The sequence below is a fragment of the Rhinolophus ferrumequinum genome, chromosome 12, assembly GCF_004115265.2.
Source record: "Rhinolophus ferrumequinum isolate MPI-CBG mRhiFer1 chromosome 12, mRhiFer1_v1.p, whole genome shotgun sequence".
Classification (NCBI taxonomy): Eukaryota; Metazoa; Chordata; class Mammalia; order Chiroptera; family Rhinolophidae; genus Rhinolophus; species Rhinolophus ferrumequinum.
Window position 1 is genome coordinate 36,193,068 of NC_046295.1, and position 19,201 is coordinate 36,212,268.

Here is a 19,201-nt window from a genome sequence, read left to right on the forward strand (position 1 = left end):
GCTGTCTAAGTTGTATTGGAGAATATGGAGTCAGACACATGCTGAAAGCATCCCCTTTGTTTGTTATGCCTGATTGCTTGGGTCATGAGAAAAGTCAGTTTCCTGAGAAATGAGGGGCCTTTGCTGAAAGGGAGCCCTGGGAAACTTGGGTTCTGCAAGAGAATGGGGGAAAGGACCACCGGAAGGGCAGAATTCCTTTTTCACAAGCAAGGAGCCTTGAAAGTACCTCTGAGATTTGTACTTTTTCATCAGGAATTAGCAACTATCGGTTGCTCATCTTGAAGCTGTTCCCATACTGATGAAAAATTGTGTCTTATTTTGGCGGAGAGAGGAAGAAGCCTCTCACTCCTGTTGCAAAAGGAATTGGAAATTTATGTTACTATATTTTAAACACTTTATAAAAAAATCTTCGTTCAGCTGTAACATGAGTAAATCTAACATGACTTAAACATCTTTGAGAGGAAAGAGAGACAGCTGGTTATGTTCAGAGCAATGGGCCTATGTTTGGCTTGTTGGCAAGGAAAACCAGTCTGGATGTTAGCAATATGTCTGCCAAGTTTCTGGAAGAAGTTTAAAGGGTGTCACGGGAGTGAAGCCTGCGAATAGGTTGTCTGGGGGTCTAAGTATGAAAGGTACACAGACAGACGAAGCCAGTGCATGTGAGAGCTTCCGAAACAGGAAAGCAGCAAGAATCTGGGCTTTGTGAGTGGTTGTGATTTATTATGTTTTGTTGGTTGTCATGGTGCTGGGTGGTCAATCAGAACATCCATTTTGCTAAACTACTTCAGGAAGATTTCAGTTTGATGTCTTGTCTTCAGTTATTTTTCCCCCAGCTCATTATGTTGTGTTCAGGTAACTTTGCTCATGATTCTACATCTTTGCTTCCCAAAACTGAATTAAAATTTTAAATATTAAGAGTCACATATGCAGTTACATTAACAATCATTGGTTCTGTGGAATTTGTCTTACAAACCAGTGACTAATCGGTGAGTGCTTTGGAGCTTGGACTCTATGTCTCCAAGAACATAAATGTTAAAATGTCAGATTTCCAGCCAGATCACAGGACATGCTTGTTTTAACAGAAAATATAACCTGAATTCTAAGGTTGTGCTTCCACCTACTTACCCGCTACCCCTACTCCTTCTTTCTTCACAATAAAGGGACAGGAGTCTCAACCCTTCCCATCTTCCTTCCCCAGGAAGTGGTGAGTTCCCATCCAGAGCAATGGTAGCAGCCATTTTCATGCAAGCAGTGAGAATAAATTTGGTATTTGCGTTTCAGGGCCTGTCTGTATATGTTCCAGAATATTAGTAAGAATGCTTGAGACCTCTATGTTGTGTTTATCCTAAAGAATCGATTTGCTTTCATTTGTTCACTGAGTGATTGATGGATTCATTCATTCACTCATTCATTCATTCAGTATTATTTAAGGCCACCTATGTTTTAGGTTCAGATTTTGTGCCCCATGTGAGAAAAGTATATTTTGTTTTCTATTTATTTTGAGCAGTAGAAAAGGCTGCATGTGGAAAAAAGAAGGCATGGTGATTAAATGAGTACCAGTGGTATTTTCTTGGGAAATTGAAAAAATGAATGTGAAAGAAAAGGATTGAGACAGTATTAGTATTTTTAAATGAAAAGTTTTTGAGATGTTTTTCCTCATGAGGAAAGAATTTGGTGAGTTTTTGATATTTAAATAGAAAAAATACACCCACACACATATATACACACACAAAGTCACTAACCCCATTCATGAGGGCTCCACCCTCATGACCTAATCACCTTCCAAAAGCCCCACTTTTAATACCATCATCTTGGGGGTTAGGATTTCAACATATTAATTTTGGGGGACACAAACATTCAGATCATAACACTGATTTCATTCCATTTATGAATATACTATAATCTGTTTATCCATTCTCCTATTCTTGGACATTTACATTGTTTTTAGTTTATGGTTATTATGAATTAGTTGCTATGAACGTTCTTTTACTTGTCTTTTTGTGGACATATGCATTGATTCGTATTGAGTATCTACCTAAAAGTGAATTGCTGGATCATAGGGCGGTGTATGTTTAACTTTATGAGAAACCGCCAATAGTTTCCCACAGTGGTTATACCATTTTCTAACTGTTTTTTAGACTCAATCAGTCCTGTTTTTAGATTCTGAGGAGTAAATCCTATTGAGTTTTGTCTTTCTTCATTGCTATTGCAGGATTCCATTTTCTCAGGACCACTGAGTCAATTCACACTTGACAGGGGGCGTTCTAGCTTCTAAAATTCTGTTGCTGTTTTCCCATTTTCTCTTTATGGATTTTGTTGCTGTTTTCACATTTTCTCTGTCTTTATGGATTTCTGCATTTGAACTTTTTCCTTTACTACCATTTTAACGAGTGTTCAGGGATTAGTAGAAATAAATGCTTATGTTCAATTCACCGTTTTAAACCTACTCATTTTTAAACTACTCTACCTTCACACAGTTACTGGAATTATTTATTTAAGCAGGCATAGTTGAGTTTTGGTTGTATCTTGAGCTTGGAGCAGTAGGGAAGTAAGAAGCAAAATAAAAGTCCTTAGGCAGTAGGGAAAGGTCAACCGATTTAGAGAATGAAATCTATATCAAAAAAAATTCAACAATACCAAGCTGTGATAGGCATAATTATTTAATGATATTATGTGCTGGGGATTATGAGGGGCTTTTAGCAGGTAGGAACAGGCACATTGAAAGTGATGTTTCTTCTTGATAGCCTCAGGTTCTCCAAACATTCTTTTATTGGGTCATTTAATTAAAATCTGAAGGCACAATTGCAAAAGATCAGAGTTGAGGTGAATTCCAAATACAGAATTGAAAACATAATACCTTTCTTATCAAGCCACCTGGTTATAAGTGTTATAAAATATTCATGATTCAAATTAGTAATAATAATACCCAAAGCATGAAAGGCTTAACTCGTGTTGCTAGTCCTTGGGAGAGGACCTGCTCTTTGGACCTTGGATTTTGTATCTCACCCTTATATGGATAGATTTTTGCATCTTATCCTTAAAAGCCATAGGGCGCAGTGGGGCAAGCCCTCTACTGTTTTGGTCCCATTATCTTTCATGTCTACAATACAAGTTCTAGAAGGACATTTCTCCATGAGCTCTGGGCTTTTCTGTTTTTTGATGGTAAATCCCAATGATGAATTGGCTTCAGTAGAATTCAGGAACTGTAACTCATGGTGTTCACCTCCTTGGGTAGGTGATGATAAATTTGAAGTGAGATCAATAGGAACCAGGCTCAAAGAGCAGAAAAAAATTTAGGTTAAATATAAGGAAAAGTTTTATAGAAAGTTGTATCAGTCAAGTCCCAGCAGGACACAGATGACACAATAAAATTATAACTTGACAAGAGGTTAATATAGAGCCTGTTCACAAAGGTATGTGCAGGGTGTAGGGAATAGGGACGCTGTTACTATCCCCAGGCCTGACAAGAGAAGAGGAAGCAGTGGCCAGAATCTGGAAGTTGGAATCATGTACAGAGGACCCCTTGAGGGGACCTGTGGCTTTCCACAGAGGGACACAGCCAGCCTGAGGCAGCAGAGAAAGAACCAGGAAAACAACTACATTAACCTCACGCTCCTTGTTCCCTTACATCTGCTGTCAGGGCTCCCCATTGGTTAAACGTAACTAGAGGCCAGAGGGCAAAGGAGCCCCATTGATACAGCCTCCCTGGGAAGAGAGCAGGGTAGTGAAGAGTGTGAGGGTAGTTGAAAGATGAATAGGTTTAGAATGGTGAATTGAACGGAAGCCTGGAGTGCGTTCCTAAAGCAGACTGCGGAAAGAATTCTTTTGAGAGAGAAGTTTTGGAAACAATATACCTGCAGATTATTCTTACAATGGAGTATCCTTTCCGGCTGCCATAAATTCAGGGGTGTCACAAACATAGGAACAAAATGCTGGTAGCAGACTTGGTGAAATTCACTGTGCGACAGCAAAGCTACTCACCCAAAGAGGAAATGCCTATTGTTACTCGTCAGACAACTTCTCACATGGTATTTTGCACTTTACAACGGACTTTCATATACATAAATTTGTCTTATTCTCTCAATAATCTTGTGAGGTAGGTGGAAAGATAGACCTGTTTAACAGATGAGAAAAGTGAGTCTCACGGAGCTTGCCTAAGACATCACAGGCATCGCTTGTCTAAGGTAACAGGTAGGAAAGCCTGAATTTGAACCAGGTTTCCTGATTTCACAATCAGGTGCTTTCCATGAAGAGAAACTCAGATCCCAGCATTGATTTTTTTTTTTAAAGGAAAGAATGATGACAATATAAGCGACATAAATTCTTCCTCTTTCCAGATATAGCTGAGTGGGCTTTGTGACTGTGATGTTCTTCGTTAGTAGCTGATGTTTCACGGTCTTCTGTTTGAGGGGATGCCATCCGGTGATGGTTGGGATGGAAAATTGGGTTTTGGGAGTTATACCGTTATAACTAGGTTAAAGCCAGAGGGGTCCATTCTGAAGGTCCCTGTAAATCCAAATGGGTCTCTTATAACTAATATTTTGTACCCCTGAACCTGATCCAACTTCTGAAAGACATATGCTTGGTATCCTAACAACCCCCGTGTCTGATATTTGCACAGTGGTCTATACTAGAGTAATTCAAGTGGCTCTTTGGCCAATCGGTTTGGCCAGAGTTTTAATAATATAATTAAAAAGCCATGTTCGTGAATAAATTTGGGGAACAGCACATGGTGATTTTTTACACATACTATGTGCCTCCGCTTAGCTGCTCATTCTGGGCTTTGCACGGGGTGGGATTCTGGTGATTTGACTCTGGCTTCTTATTGGCCGACCCTTCAGTGCAGGAGAAAAGCGAAGCCTCCCAGGCAGTGAATCCCTGGGGCATTCTCTCACCTTGTTTGTTGTTCTGACATTTCAGAAGTAGCCCCATCTACTGTATGATATCACACTCCTTCCCTGGCAGCTGGATTCAGGATTTTCTTCCTGAGTTAAAAAAAAAATAAAATATATATATATATATATATATATATATATATATATATATATATATATTATGTATGTATATTTTATGTAATGTTATTTATGTAAATCCCAGGTCATAAATGTTCAGTTAGCTAAGTTTTGACAGTTGGACACACCCAGGTAGCCAATATCCAAAAGAAGATACAGAACATTTTTATCACTCCAGAAAATTCCCTTATCTCTTCCCAGTCAATCGCTTTATTCCACACCTCTTTTATAAAAACGGGCAACCACTCTTCTGATTTCTATCACCATCATATTTTGTCTGTTCTTGAATGTTATGTAACTGGAATCATACAGCATCTGGCTTGTTTTACTCAATCTAATGTCTTTAAACTTCATGCTGCTGTCCATCAGTAGTTTGTCCTTTTTTATTGCTGGAAGCATTCCACTGTTTGAAAATACCACAATTTTTTTATTCTCCTGTTGTTGGATACTTGAGTTCTTTTCATTTTTGGTCTAATATGAATAAAGCTGCTATAAACATTCTTCTCTAAGTTCTTTTGTGGACAGTTGCACTTACTTCTCTGGGTCTTTTTCTAGGAGTGGAATTGTAGGTTACAGAGTAGGTGTATATTTAGATTTCTTTTGCATTTTTTTAAATAAAATTTTTGTGCTAGAATAGTTTTAGATTTACAGAAATATTGCAAAGATAGTACAGAGTGGTCCTATATACCTCACACCTAATTTCCCCTATTATTGACCTCTTACATTAGTATGGCACATTTGTCACAATTAATGAACCAATACTGACACATGTTTTCAACAAAAAGCTATGCTCTTCAGATTTCCTTAGTTTTTACCTAATATCCTTTTCCTGTCCATGATCCCACCCTAGGACACCACATTACATTTAGTTGTTAGGTCTATTTAGGCTCTTCTTGGCTGTGACCATTTCTCAGTTGTTTCTTGTTTTTGATGACCTTGAGTGTTTTGAGGAATACTTGTCAGGTATTTTGTAGAAAGTGCCTCAGCTGGGATTGTCCGCTGTTTTTCTCGTGATTAGACTTACTATGGGTATTGGGGTAGGAAGAGCACCAGAGGTAAAATGCCATTTTCATTATATCATCCCAAGGGTACATGCCATCAATGACTTACGGGTGATGTTAACGTGGCTTGATGTCGTGTGTCCGGTTTCCCCATTAGAAAGTGACTCTTCTTCTTTTCATGCTGAATTCTCTGGAAGGCACTCACCTCGTGCAGCCCACACTTAAGGAGTAGGGAGTTGAGGACAGAAAATCTCTGCCCTAAATTATTTGGGATTCGTCTGCATGAGAGAATTATATTTAATTTTTAAGAAACTGGAAAACAGTTTCCTAAAGTGGTGGTACCATTTTGTACCTGGACAAGTGATGCCTGGGAGTCCATGGGCTCCTCACCTCACTCATACTTGCTGTGGTCAGTCTTTTTTATTTTCACCTTGGTGTGAACTGGTATCTCATTATGGTGTTAATTTGCATTCATGATGACTAACGATGTTGACACCTTTTCGTGTGTTTCTTGGCCATCCCTGTGTCTTCCTTTGTGAAATACAGGTTCTATTCTTTTGCCCAGAGTTTAATTTGGGTAGTCTGTCTTTTTATTACTGAGTGATTTGTATAGTCTGGATAAAGGTTCTTTGTTTAACAGAAATATTTTCTCCCATTCTGGGGCTTGCCTATTGATTTTCCTAGTGGTGTCACTTGATGCGCTGGATTTCAGATGTTAGTGAAGAGGTTTGGGTTTAGTGTTGGGTAGTGGCCTCTCACCCATTCTACATCGGATGCTGCTAAGTTTTCATTATGAAGATTAGTGGTGTGCCCGTGGGCATAGGGATTATCACCACACTTTCTTTTTAAGGCATCTGATATTCCAAAGGAAAGTGCAAGTCTTCCCCATAGTGACAATAACGGTGTCACCGATGCGAGGATTCCAGATAGATAAGGTCTCTCTGAGTAGCAGCTGCCCCTGCATAGAAGAAGCCCATGCGAAAAGACCCTGCTCTGTCCTATGCCAGTTATGCAATCTCCTTTTCCAAAAAGCTCTGGCACGGTCATAAGCAACACAGTGCAAGAGGGGCCATATGTACAGGCTGCTCAAGTCAAGTCCTACGGACACTCAGGAATCTAGCCTGGGAAGCAGTAACAGAGCAGCTGCCGGCAGCATTTTCCCCAAGATTGGATGACAGAGAGCATAGTCGTTTTACACATTAACAAAAAAGGAAGAGAAGCAGAAGCCAGACTCCTCTTGGAGAGGAAGAAAGAATTCCTCTTAGGAAAAGAGGCATCGTGTGATATTAAATATTGACTCATAACTTGCATTTGGGGTGATGCTTTGAAGCTTCTTGGAACACTAACTATAAAGAACAAGCTTTCTTTATTAGAGTTGACATTTCAGCTACCTGATATTTATTAGCTACCTTTATTAGAACCTGACATATCAGCTACCTGAAATGTTGTATGGTTCTAACACTGATAGTCATCATTCTAATATTTTATATTTGCTTTTGTATTTGTGATGAGGTTTGATACTGGTATAAATAGTTCTCAACTTGAGAAGCCTTTGCAGTCTCTAATTTGCACCAAGTCAATACTGGCTTCTGAGTTGATTTCTGTCAATTCTTAATTATTTAGGTAACATTTAACTGTGGGGGAAAGCACATGGGAGAACACTGTATGCTTATTCTTTTGTACCTAAACTGTTCAGAACTGAAAAAAAACAACCACACTTCTTTATTTTCACTTGTCTACTATGATTTCTGTCTAGTAATGGCTCTGAGCTCCTTGACTTCCCTGGATTCTGCTTATATTCTAGAATTTTCCATTTGTCTATTTACCTTTGATCCTGCAAAACTCCAAAAAAATAATAATGGCTCAAGGAGGAATTAGCCCAGGCTTAATGTAAAAGATAAAAGATAAAGAGTCAGAACTCTCTTATTTGCAAAGAAGAAAAATAAAATTGGGACTTGAAATTACTGAGAAGACTTGAAAGTAAATGGCATTTCTGAGCACATTTAAACAATTCTAAAAAGTGGAAAAAAAATGTTTGGACACGAAAAACATGGCTCTGACTTTTAGAAAAATGTTTCGTCTAGGAAGAGAATGTGAGTTTGTTTTATTGAGAAAAAACTCTCTGAATTTAATTCTCGTCTTTTTCTAACTACGGTTTTCTTGCCATTTCAGGTAAACCTCTTTGTGCTGCTTTCTGTGGTGTGTGTCCTCTTAAATTTAGCTGGATTCATCCTAGGCTGCCAAGGGGCCCAGTTTGTGTCCAGTGTGCCCAGGTGTGATCTGGTAAGCTGTCCTGAAATCATTGTGCACTGGGGCTGGCCGGCCCTGGCCTGTCTGGCTTTCCTTGAGTGCTAGTGTGTGGCTGGCAACATCCAGCACCAGGCCGTGTCCTAAAGTGAAACCTTAAGTCGCTAAAAGGAAGCTGCCTGCTAGTTATTTTACTCAGGTTGTCCATTATTTTTTTTCCCAAAGCAGGGGCCAACCAGCAGAACTCCAGAAGCACAGTAATACAAAGCATCATTAGTTACTGAATGGATGGATTAGGTGTCCACAATCAATATCTGTTTGCTCTCATCTAAAGTGGAAACATGAATATTATCAGAATAGAGGTCAGCAGTCCTTTATCCACTACCTTTGGAGGCCAGGTGTGTTTCAGCTTTCAGAGTTGTTCAGACTTTTTAGAAGATAAACGTGATACATACACTATTCGGTAGCACCCAGGTAATGGAAACTTGGTTTTCCGAGCTTTTTGGATTTTAGAATTGTGTATAAGAGGTTGTGGATCTGTACTACCCGTTAATTTTTTTCTAAGTTTTAATTGTGGCTTAATACACGTAACGTTTATCACCCTAACCATACAGTAGTGTTAAGTACATTTACGGTGTTGAGCAACCAACCTCCAGGACTCTTTTCATCTTGCAAAACTGAAACTGTACATATTAAACAACTCTCCATTCCCGCATCCCCCAGCCACTGACAGCCACTCTTCTACTTTCTGACTCTGTGAATTTGACTACCCTAGGTACTTCATATAAGTGGAATCATACAGTTTTTGTTTTTTTTGTGACTGGCTTATTTCTCTTAGCATAACGTCCTTAAAGTTTATCCATGCTGTAACATGTGTCAGAATTTCTTTCCTTTTTAAGGCCGAATCATATTCCATTGTATGGATATGACACATTTTGTTTATCCGTTCATCCATCAATGGACGATTGGGTTGCTTTTCTCTTTTGGTGTTATTGTGAACAACTGTGCTATGAAAAGGAGTTTACAAATATCCACGTGAGATCCTGCTTTCAATTCTTTGGGGTATATACCCAGAAGTGGAATTGCTGGCCATCTCTAAACTTTTAAAAAAGGTTTCTTAGTAACGGATAACTCCCTGTGGCACAAAGCAAAAAGTAAAAGGACTTTTTAGGAGTTGTAATGAATCCCATCTATTTGGACCTTGTTTGCAAGGCAATCTCACCGTTCCGAAGTCAGCAGGATGCAAGCAGAGAAGGCTGCCGCATTTCTCCAAAGGTTGTGATAAAGCCCTTGCAGTGAAACTCATGACTTTCCCAAATAGGAAAACTCCTTAGGGACTGTTCGCCTTTCTTATCAATGCTTTACACCTTTTTGGATTTTTGTCATTTCATTCCTTAATAACCTTAGGTTATGAAGTCACAAGATCACAACCTTTTCTGGTTTTTCAGGCTCTCTGCAATTCGCCCTCATCCCGTCCTCTCACTGCCACAGTTTATACTCCCTGTATTTGAGCCAAAACCTGTGTGTCATTACCCAGGCTCCTGCCCTAGTTTCTTATTTCTAACAATGCTGTCTCTCCCTGCAGAATTCCCTGTCCCTTACTTCTGTGTTCATCCAAATAGTATCGGTCTTTTGAAGCCCCATTCCTAGATGATCTCTTTCAAGAAATATTCCCTGATCCCCACAGAAGATAATCTTCCAGAATGTAGTATCTGTGCATCTCTTAGGAATTTATCCTTTTTTTGGGGGTGGAGGGGTGGAGGGGGCTAAAGATATTTATATATATGTGTCTTCTCTCTTCTTCCAGGCTAGAATCTCCCTGAGGACACTATCTGGTTCTCTATTATCATGGGAGTTTTTAGCAGCCCCCTAAACATTTCTTCATATACAGAGAGTTCCCAGAAAAAAATTTTTGGAATAAAGCTTGATTTTCCAATTACTAATCACACAGCAAATTAGAAGGGGCAAAGAGACTACACCCAGGCTGGAAGTGAAAAGTCATAATATATTGAAAGACAATTGGGCAAAATTGTAGCATCTGTTATATGCAAGACACTGTGTTAGAGGCTGCAGAGGTGAAAGCAAAGTCAGATGTAGTGTCTCACCTAGAAGTGTATTGTGCAGCAAGAGGAGTCGGATGCACGTGGCACATGCTTGATCATTGTTGGTGGAAGGAATGAATAAACGCCCAACTGCAGAGCAAGGTAGACTGTGATCAGCATCAGATGCAGTGCGTGCAAAGGGATGCAAAAGAAGGGCGTGTACCCATGGGATGGTGGGGAAGGCTACCTGAAATACAGGTATTTGAGATGGACCTTAAACAATGAATAAATACAGGAAGTAGGTAGAAACCAAGAGAATAGAGGATTTGGAAGACGGTGTTAAAGTTTGCCTAGTGGTTAGATCATCATAGTTCTGGAGAAAAAAAGAAGCCAGATTGCAGGGGTTAAAGGTATATATACTTGTAGTTGACTTTTCTGAGACATTCTGTGGTCCTGTACCCTGGCTGCCCATTAGAATATCCTGGGGTTACTCCCAGGGCTTTATCACAGCCTTTGGAGAAATACTCAAACTTGGGCCCCACCCACATCCAGAGATTCTTAATTGCGCTAGAGTGGGGGCCTGGACATGAAGTGTTTTTTTTTGTTTGTTTATTTTTAATTTTTTAAATTTTGTTTAGCTTTTAAGTGTATTTTTAATTAAACAAATTTCCCACCACAAAACCAACTCTGCAATTATTTCTGATTATATAATTGTAAAATTTTGGGTATATGTATACATATATATATATGACAGAATTTTTAAAAATCATTTGAAATTTTACTATTACTATTCTGGGATAGCACAGTTAACTACTTGATTTTCCTTTTGCATCTTTTTATGCATAAAAACATATAATTTTTCCTCAACAGGGCCATATGCCGTAATTGTTTTTCATCAGGGAGGCTATTTGATAGATTAAGCCTTTTGGGGGAGGAGATGCTCTCCTTTCCTCTTTCCCTCTTCACCCACATCAGTCACCCCAAATCCATGGTAACAAGCTGGGACGTTCCCTTTCATGTTCTCATGCACATATAATCTTACATAAATGTAAGTGATTTATGTAATCTATTTTGGTGGGGTGATTCGTAATCTATTTTTTTAAATGGGATATATTGTATCTACTTCCCTGAATATTGTTTTTTTCTCACTTAAAGATATAGTAGAAGAAACAGATGTAACGCCCTTTATTTCTTTACAAGTTAGTTCTCTATTTTCTTGTCTGTCATGGTTTGGGTTTTGTCCAAACAATGTTAGAAACAATGCTGCTGGACTCCCATCCCGCATGTCCCTGTGGGGGCTTTCCCCTAAGTGGAGTCACTTCCTGGGACAGTGATGGTTCTTCTGCTTATCTCAGTTTTTGTTACATATTCAACCATTTGATGACTCTATTTTTTTTTAATTGAGATAAAATTTACAAACAGTGAAACGCACACATCTTCAGTGTGCAGTTCATTGAATTTTGACCAATGTGTATTTTCATCTTGACAAATTCTCTCATGTGTACACCCCAAACAAGACCTAGAACATTTTTAGCACTTTAGAAAGTCCTAGGGGTGGCTGGTTAGCTCAGTTGGTTCGAGCGCCGTGCTCTTAACAACAAGGTTGCTGGTTCGATCCCTGCTTGGACCACTGTGAGGTGTGCCCTCCACAACTAGATTAAAACAACTACTTGACTTGGAGCTGATGGGTCCTGGAAAAACACACGAAGGAAGGGAGGGAAGGAGGGAGGGAGGGAGGGAGGGAGGGAGGGAGGGAGGGAGAGAGGGAGGGAGGGAGGGAGGAAGGAAGGAAGGAAGGAAGGAAAGTAGGAAAGTCTTCTGGTGTCTCCTCTCAGGCAGTCTCTACTCTGTCATAGGAAACCACTGTTCCAGTTCTTCCCCATAGATTAGTTTTGCCTTTTCTTGACCTTCATACATATGGAGTCATATGATATGTACCTTTTTGTGTCTGACTTATTTTGCTGAACATGAAGTTTTTGAGATTCATCCATGTTTTTGTTTCTGTTCCATCAGTTTGATTTTTTTCTGGTTTTGGCGATGGAGTATTTCACTGTACATAAATACTACAATTTATTTTATCCATTCTCTTGTTGATGGACATTTGCATTTCTAGTTTGTGAGAATTATGGGCGATATTTTTGTATAGATGATTTTTTCTGTGGGGGCCTGTTTTTATTTCTCTTGAGTAAATACATACCAGTAGAACTGCTTGGTTATGTGATAACTAGATGTCTAACTTTATAAAAAATGACTAAATGGTTTTCCAAAGTGGTTGGGGAATAAGTATTTTTAATTTAAAACGTATTGCCAGTTCCTTTAATAAAGGGCTTCAACTCACATTTCTACCAGTGACCCTCTACCTGCAACAAGTGTTTCTTTCTCTTTAATTTTTTCCAGTCTAATGGGGCTGAAGGGAGATCTCATCCTTACTTTCATTTGCAGTTACCTAATTGCTAAAGATGGCATCACCTTTTCTTTTTAAAGCTTCCCAGAAGATTCCAGGGTTGAGAGTCAAAATACAGGGTGATGGTGGGAGGAAGGAGAGGATGACAGCTTCAATTAATAGTGTCAAGATTGAAGGATGGATGTTTTTCATTTAGGATTGGGGAGACTTAAACAGATTTGTTTGCAGGTAGGTTAGAGATTGGTGAGAAGTTAAAATTTGTTTTTAGAAACATTGAGCATGTTAGGTCTCTGAATGTTAGAGACCTTGACTTAACGTTAGGTCTCTGAATGTTAGGTCTCAGAGACCTTGACTTACAGACAGAGCCATGTCTGCAAGAAAACAACAAAATGTCTGTGGGCCTGCACCAGCAGACAGAGCCAAACTTTCAATAACAGAAAATGCCACAAAACAGCTACTGGCTTACAGGCAGTCAGCATTTTCTATTCAAACAATGCTACCCTGTCAGCACAACCCCTATAAAACCTTCCTCACCCCCTCCCTTGGGGCTGCAAGTCAGGCTCCTTTAGACGTGCAGCCCGGGCTGTAGCCGTCTTTGTTCAGCCCGATAGACTTTCTCATAATAAAATAGACTTTCTCTTAATAAAATAGACTTTCTCTTAATAAACTTTCTTAACTTGCCTGACCAAGTGTGTTCCTTTATCGGCTGACCTATCAGAGCAAAGATGGGATTAAGAAGAGAGGTGAAGTATCAGGAACAGGTAGAACACTGAACACAAAATGCACAGTTGCTTAGAAGTGTTTTGTACAGAGCCTCAGGACTTCTTGTACCAGCTGGGCACACTCATTGATATTCAGTATCATTTGCATAATCATTAAACCTTCAAATAGTCTTGTTTAAAAGGATTAACCTTCACTCATCTGGAAAATTTTGCCATCCAGACTGGCTCACCCCGAATGTTTCTGTCTATTCGGATGTCTGGTGTGTGACTAATGCAGCCATGTGTGTGCAGCCCACACAGGCCCGGTTTCTCTTAACTCTTGTTATCAAGAATGGACTCGTTGTGGGAAGGGAGTACTTTGTAAGATGACACCTCATCTTAACTGAGGGAGATGGAATCTTCGGGTAAGATCTTGAGGCTTACACAAGTACAAGAAATAGAAATTGCCCTGTGTCACGCTGGAAAAAGTGAGCTTGGTGCCTGTTTGGAGAGCAGAGGGCCTTGTGGACATGAGCAGCATGTACCCATGTGCAGAATGTATCAATGTATCATCTCTGTTAGCTGCTTATTTGTTACTGCTAAATAGTGCTGTAAGTAGCAAAACAGGAAGTTCTCAGCTGGAGACTTTGAAGGAGGAAGCCCCCTGGGAGTACTATTTACCTGCTGAATTTAGCCCAGTGTAAGGACTGTTATTAATTATGGAAGAGGGGCCAAGAAAAGCCAGTAATCCCTGAGAGAAAAGAAAAGTTCCCACTGGCCTTGACCCTGCCTAGAGAAATCCTGTCTGAATGGGCACCGTCGTTTTCCTTTCGAAGGCAAGAATCTAGTATAGATATTAGCAGCAGGATATATCTTTAAAAATGTGAGACAATGGAAGAAAAATTCAAATATAAACAGCCTGTGCCCTTGTGTGTCTGTGGGGGGCAGGGTTGTGGATTTAGGTGTGGCGACATTGTTGCAATAATCCCCATGAACAAACCAGGAAAGGACAGAGACCAAGTGGGGATGAATTGATAGATTATGGAGTCCATTCAGGTAACTCTAATTGTAATTCTTTGTAATCAGTGGGAGAATTTGTATCAAAATCTGGGCATCAGTGTTTGATATAATAATGTACCCTTTTTAGTGTGGTTTAAGGACAAGGAAATGTTGCAGAATCCTTGGAGTTCTGGAAGAGGCAACACTAATCTATATAGGAAAAAAAAATCAAAACAGTGGTTGTCTCCCGGAGGGTGTGGGCAGGGATCGATGGGGAAGGATGTGAGGAAACGTATTCTTGACAGTAATGTCCTCTGTGTTCATAAGGGTTTCGGTTACACAGGTGTATGCATTGCTCAGAATTCCTTGAATGGTATGCTTAGGTTTGAGTATGTAAATTGTGTGTGTGTGTGTGTGTGTGTGTGTGTGTGTGTGTGTGTCAGTTCCATCTCAGAAAAAGATGGAAAACTACAACCAAGCCAAAAAATATGCAATCCAGTAGTGGAATTATTTTTCTTTAGCTTCCTAGTCAACTGGTGTTATAAGGAACTCATAATTTGGAAAAATACCATGAAATTTATTACTGAGATGAGATTGTCAGCATCTTAATTCAGTAAGAAAAAAACTTTTTTTTTTCTGTTTAGTAACTAAAACATTGCAGATGGTCAGTCATTCTTAAAGATTTCTTCAGAAATTTGCAGCTAGTAAAGTCAAAGCTGCCTGGTTAATAACAAGTGTGAAAGAGGTGTGGCCTTTTTTTTTTCAGCCAAGATAGGATAGTCAACTTCAACAGCTCAAGCAGCAGAGCAAGTAAGAACAAACCTCTGCCTCCAGATTATGAGTTTTAGGAGCTATGATCAGGTATTACTTATTTTCACAATTTGACTTGAGGGAAACTTGGAAAAGTGACCAAAAGTTTGCAAAGCATCTCACTAAAATATATATGCGATTACTCATCAGTGATGTTACCACGTCAACAAAGAAAACCTGGAAGATATGAACCAAGAGATCTTAAAGAGCCTACATGGTTTGGGGCTACTGTACACCAAATATACCCTGCGTTTCTTACAAGCACATATTAGATTGATCTTTCTTGTCCTCTTGCAGTTTGGTGGGGCTTTATGATTTACTTTCACAATGATATGTGAGCTAAAGTGATGCGTGTCATTGCCAAGAGGAACATTTCAGCTGGGGTTACCAGGTTTAGCCAATAAAATTACAGGACACCCAATTAAATTTGAATTTCAAATCGACAGCTAATAGGTTTTTTGTTTGTTTGTTTTTTTACTATAAATATTTCTTATGCAGTATTTGGGACAGAAACTGAAAAATGGTCTGTTATTTATCTGAATTCAAGTTTAACTGAGCGTCCTGCGGTTTATCTGGCAACCCTGCTTTAAGTGCCAACGTGTGATTCTGTGTTTTCCCGAAAATAAGACCTGGCTGGACAATCAGCTCTAATGCGTCTTTTAGAGCAAAAATTAATATAATATCTGGTCTTATTTTGCTATAAGACCGGCTATATAATATAATATAATAGTACCGGGTCTTATATTAATTTTTGCTCCAAAAGACGCATTAGAGCTGATTGTCCAGCCAGGTCTTATTTTCGGGGAAACAGCGTTCGTCTTGTGTTCTCCATCTCTCTGGCATACTGATGATCAATCCTGAGATGGTAGGTGCTCCATCAACCTGTGTATCTAAGGGAATATGATGAGCAGAGTCCCCTGCTGACCTGCAATGGACATGTAGCATATTCAAGAAATAGCCTTGGTTGGTTAAGCCCCGGGAATTTGGGGGCTGGTTGCTACCACAGCATACCCTAGCCTATCCTGATACAGACACTGCCTGACTCTGAACCCTGCCATATCTCATTCTGTAGGATTGGCAGTCTGTAGTGTATCCTGTGTATTTTTTTCTTAATAATTGAATTATTGTTCTGCCTCTCCCTCTTAAGGTGGACTTAGGTGAAGGCAAGATTTGCTTCTGTTGTGAAGAATTTCAACCAGCCAAATGCACAGACAAAGAAAATGCCTTGAAACTCTTCCCGGTTCAGCCTTGTAGTGCCGTTCACCTTCTACTTAAGGTACCTGAAATGGATTCCAGCAATAGATACACCACAGGGTCCCCAGAGAAGGCATAGTTACTTGAAATATCCCTACCCCGTGATCTCCTTCAAACAGTGACACTGCTGAAAGGAGACCTGAGCAACCCCTCATCAGGGACCCAGAGACAGAATCAAACACAGAAAGAGCCACAGATTATTGTGTGTCTCTTAAACTATATGTGGATGGCTTTCTTTGTGTTCAAGAATTATATGATAGTAAAAAATGTAAAGGAACCTAAATATATACATACGTATGTATATATGTTTTTATACACATGTACATACGTACACAGATATATGTAGCTACATATATATGATGTAGCTTTTAACAACACCTGTAAGTTGCATGCCCATTTGTCATTGTTCTGATACTCCTTTGTTCGTGTAAATGAGTGCTGCCATTCTAGGACATATAGACTAAGGAGAGATACTGGCTAGAAAATACAAGAGAAATTCAAGCACTTCTTGTTTAAATGCAGCAACAATACTAAGCAAAAGAGATGAAAAACAAATGATCCCAGTTGAAGAGAAATACAAAATTAACCTTTATTCGGGAATTGGATGAAAATTGTGTCCAGACTTAAGGCACATTAGCCCAGTGGGTGACAAGATGGGTTGGTGAATCCTGAGGTGTTAGCTTTTCGATAGTCGACTTCTAATGGCTTTCTTTAGATCTTTGTTTTGGGTTTGCTTTTTGTGGGGAGCAGGAATCTCTAAGCAGAGAGAGAAACTGCCAGCTCTCTGGTTTATGCAGGATGTAAAAATGGCCCTCTTTCTTTGGCTTCTGGTTTTTTGGTAGCTGAGTCACCCCCATACTTTCTGAGCCAGGACTGAGCTTGGGGAAATCCCCACTCAGGAGCCAGGACTGTGGCAACAGAAACTTTTGGAATCGCCTTTGCTGCTATTTTGAGATGTGTGTTTATAAGAGAAAAGCCCTGTTTACACTTGGGCGGCCTGCCCCCTCCGTTGTCCTATTTGTGTGCCCCCAGCAGCTCTGCCAATAGCTCCTGAAATAGAATCAGTGGCCACAAATCAAGCAGCCAGCTGTCCTTGTGCAGGGCTGTGGGAGGGGGAGGCTGGGAATTGATGTCACTGAGGGACGCCAACTTCGCAAGAGAAACTCATTGCTCTCCTGGAAGGAATGTTTCCAGACAGCAGTCTGAGGCTTGCAAAAAGAAACATTGTAGTATCTGGTCTTTTTGGGACAGGAAGTTTCTAGGATAAGTTTTGCAAATTAAGAAGTACTCACTATTGCATGAGAGTCATAATAATCACCAGCATTTATTTCGGCACTTACCGTGTGCATTTTCCCTAAGCCCTGCAATGTGCATTTTCTCATGAGGATTGTCTTATTGGGACAGTATTATTATTATTATTTTTTTAAGGTTTTTATATTGCATTCTGGTCACGTGCTTTGCAATACTCAATGGTTTCATTGTTTTCTTGTCCTAGAAAGTCCTTTTCGCCTTGTGTGCCTTGAATGCCCTGACCACCACCGTCTGCTTGGTGGCAGCCGCCCTTCGCTACCTCCAGATATTTGCAGCCAGAAGATCCTGCAGCGTAAGTCCATGCAAGGTGCCTCCATGACTGTGTTTATGCTGAGCCAGCCCAGGACCTGTCTGTGTAATCCATTGTTTTTCTCTTCCAGCCTTTGTAGTGAAGGCTGTTGACTAACGGAGGTGCTGTTTACTTAGGATGAATCCCAGATTTCTGCTGAAGAAGTGGAAGAACACGGACGCATCCCAGACCCTGATGATTTCGTGCCGCCAGTGCCTCCCCCTTCCTATTTCGCCACATTTTACTCATGCACACCCCGGATGAACCGCAGGTATCGTTCCTAAGCTCCCTCCCAACCCCGGTTCTATTTGGGATGCTGGGCTACTCTTGGTTTTGAAGACTGAAGGGACTCCAGAACTCATAGCCTGAGCTCGGACTTCTCTCTGGAATCTAGACATACTGCATTATTTTTTAGGATTTTCTATTTTCTTCTCTCTCTATCTCTCTCTCTCTCTCTCTCTTTCTCTCTCTGATAAACTGCATGAAACCAAAGAAAAGTCAAACCTTGACCTAAGGATATACTTTTTCAATTTCAATTAGCTTCCTAGGAAAAGTGACACCTAGTGAGATAACTGCTGTAATTTGACATGATTGAGAGCTGCTGTTGTCATGGAAACGTGCTCAGTTAGGCCAAATCGATGTTCATTGTAACACCATCAGCAGGTCCCCAAACCATGAAATTCTTCCCAGCCATTAAAAAAAGATGAATTATTAATTACTTCTCTCTGGTCTAGAAAAATTAGACACCATGCTTATTTTCCTTTTCAAATTCTAGCTCAAAACTTGATCATTGCTTTCTTAACTCTTAGGAATTATTACTTGTAGAATTTTTTTTGTTTGTTTTTTTGTAGAATGAAATGCTGCATGCCTTACTCTGATTCTTAGTGACTTCTAGAATTGTAACTCTCTGTTGAATAACCACATTTATTCATTCAACAAACATTTACTCAATCTGCTGCTTCCTAGTCACTGTGCTGGGTTATTGAGCTACAAAATGAGTTAGACTCACCTTCTCCCCTTATCAAGGAGCTCCCAATGTAGGTCATTCAAAATGAGTGTTGTTAGGATCACAGTAGTACTCAAAAGAGAGAATTTGAGTGCACTGAGGGCCACCTAACCTGGTGGGTGGGC

The 19,201-nt window shown here is 39.9% G+C and overlaps 1 protein-coding gene across 1 annotated transcript in view; it reads left to right on the forward strand.

Annotated features, from left to right (window-relative positions):
- Window positions 1–19,201, forward strand: part of ENTREP1 (endosomal transmembrane epsin interactor 1) — a 59,849-nt gene that overhangs the window by 27,101 nt on the left and 13,547 nt on the right. Inside the window, exons 3-6 of the mRNA XM_033124030.1 lie at window positions 8,186–8,296; window positions 16,364–16,492; window positions 17,966–18,073; window positions 18,208–18,341. Of these exons, the coding sequence (XP_032979921.1) occupies window positions 8,186–8,296; window positions 16,364–16,492; window positions 17,966–18,073; window positions 18,208–18,341 (482 nt within the window). The remainder of the gene's footprint in view (window positions 1–8,185; window positions 8,297–16,363; window positions 16,493–17,965; window positions 18,074–18,207; window positions 18,342–19,201) is intronic.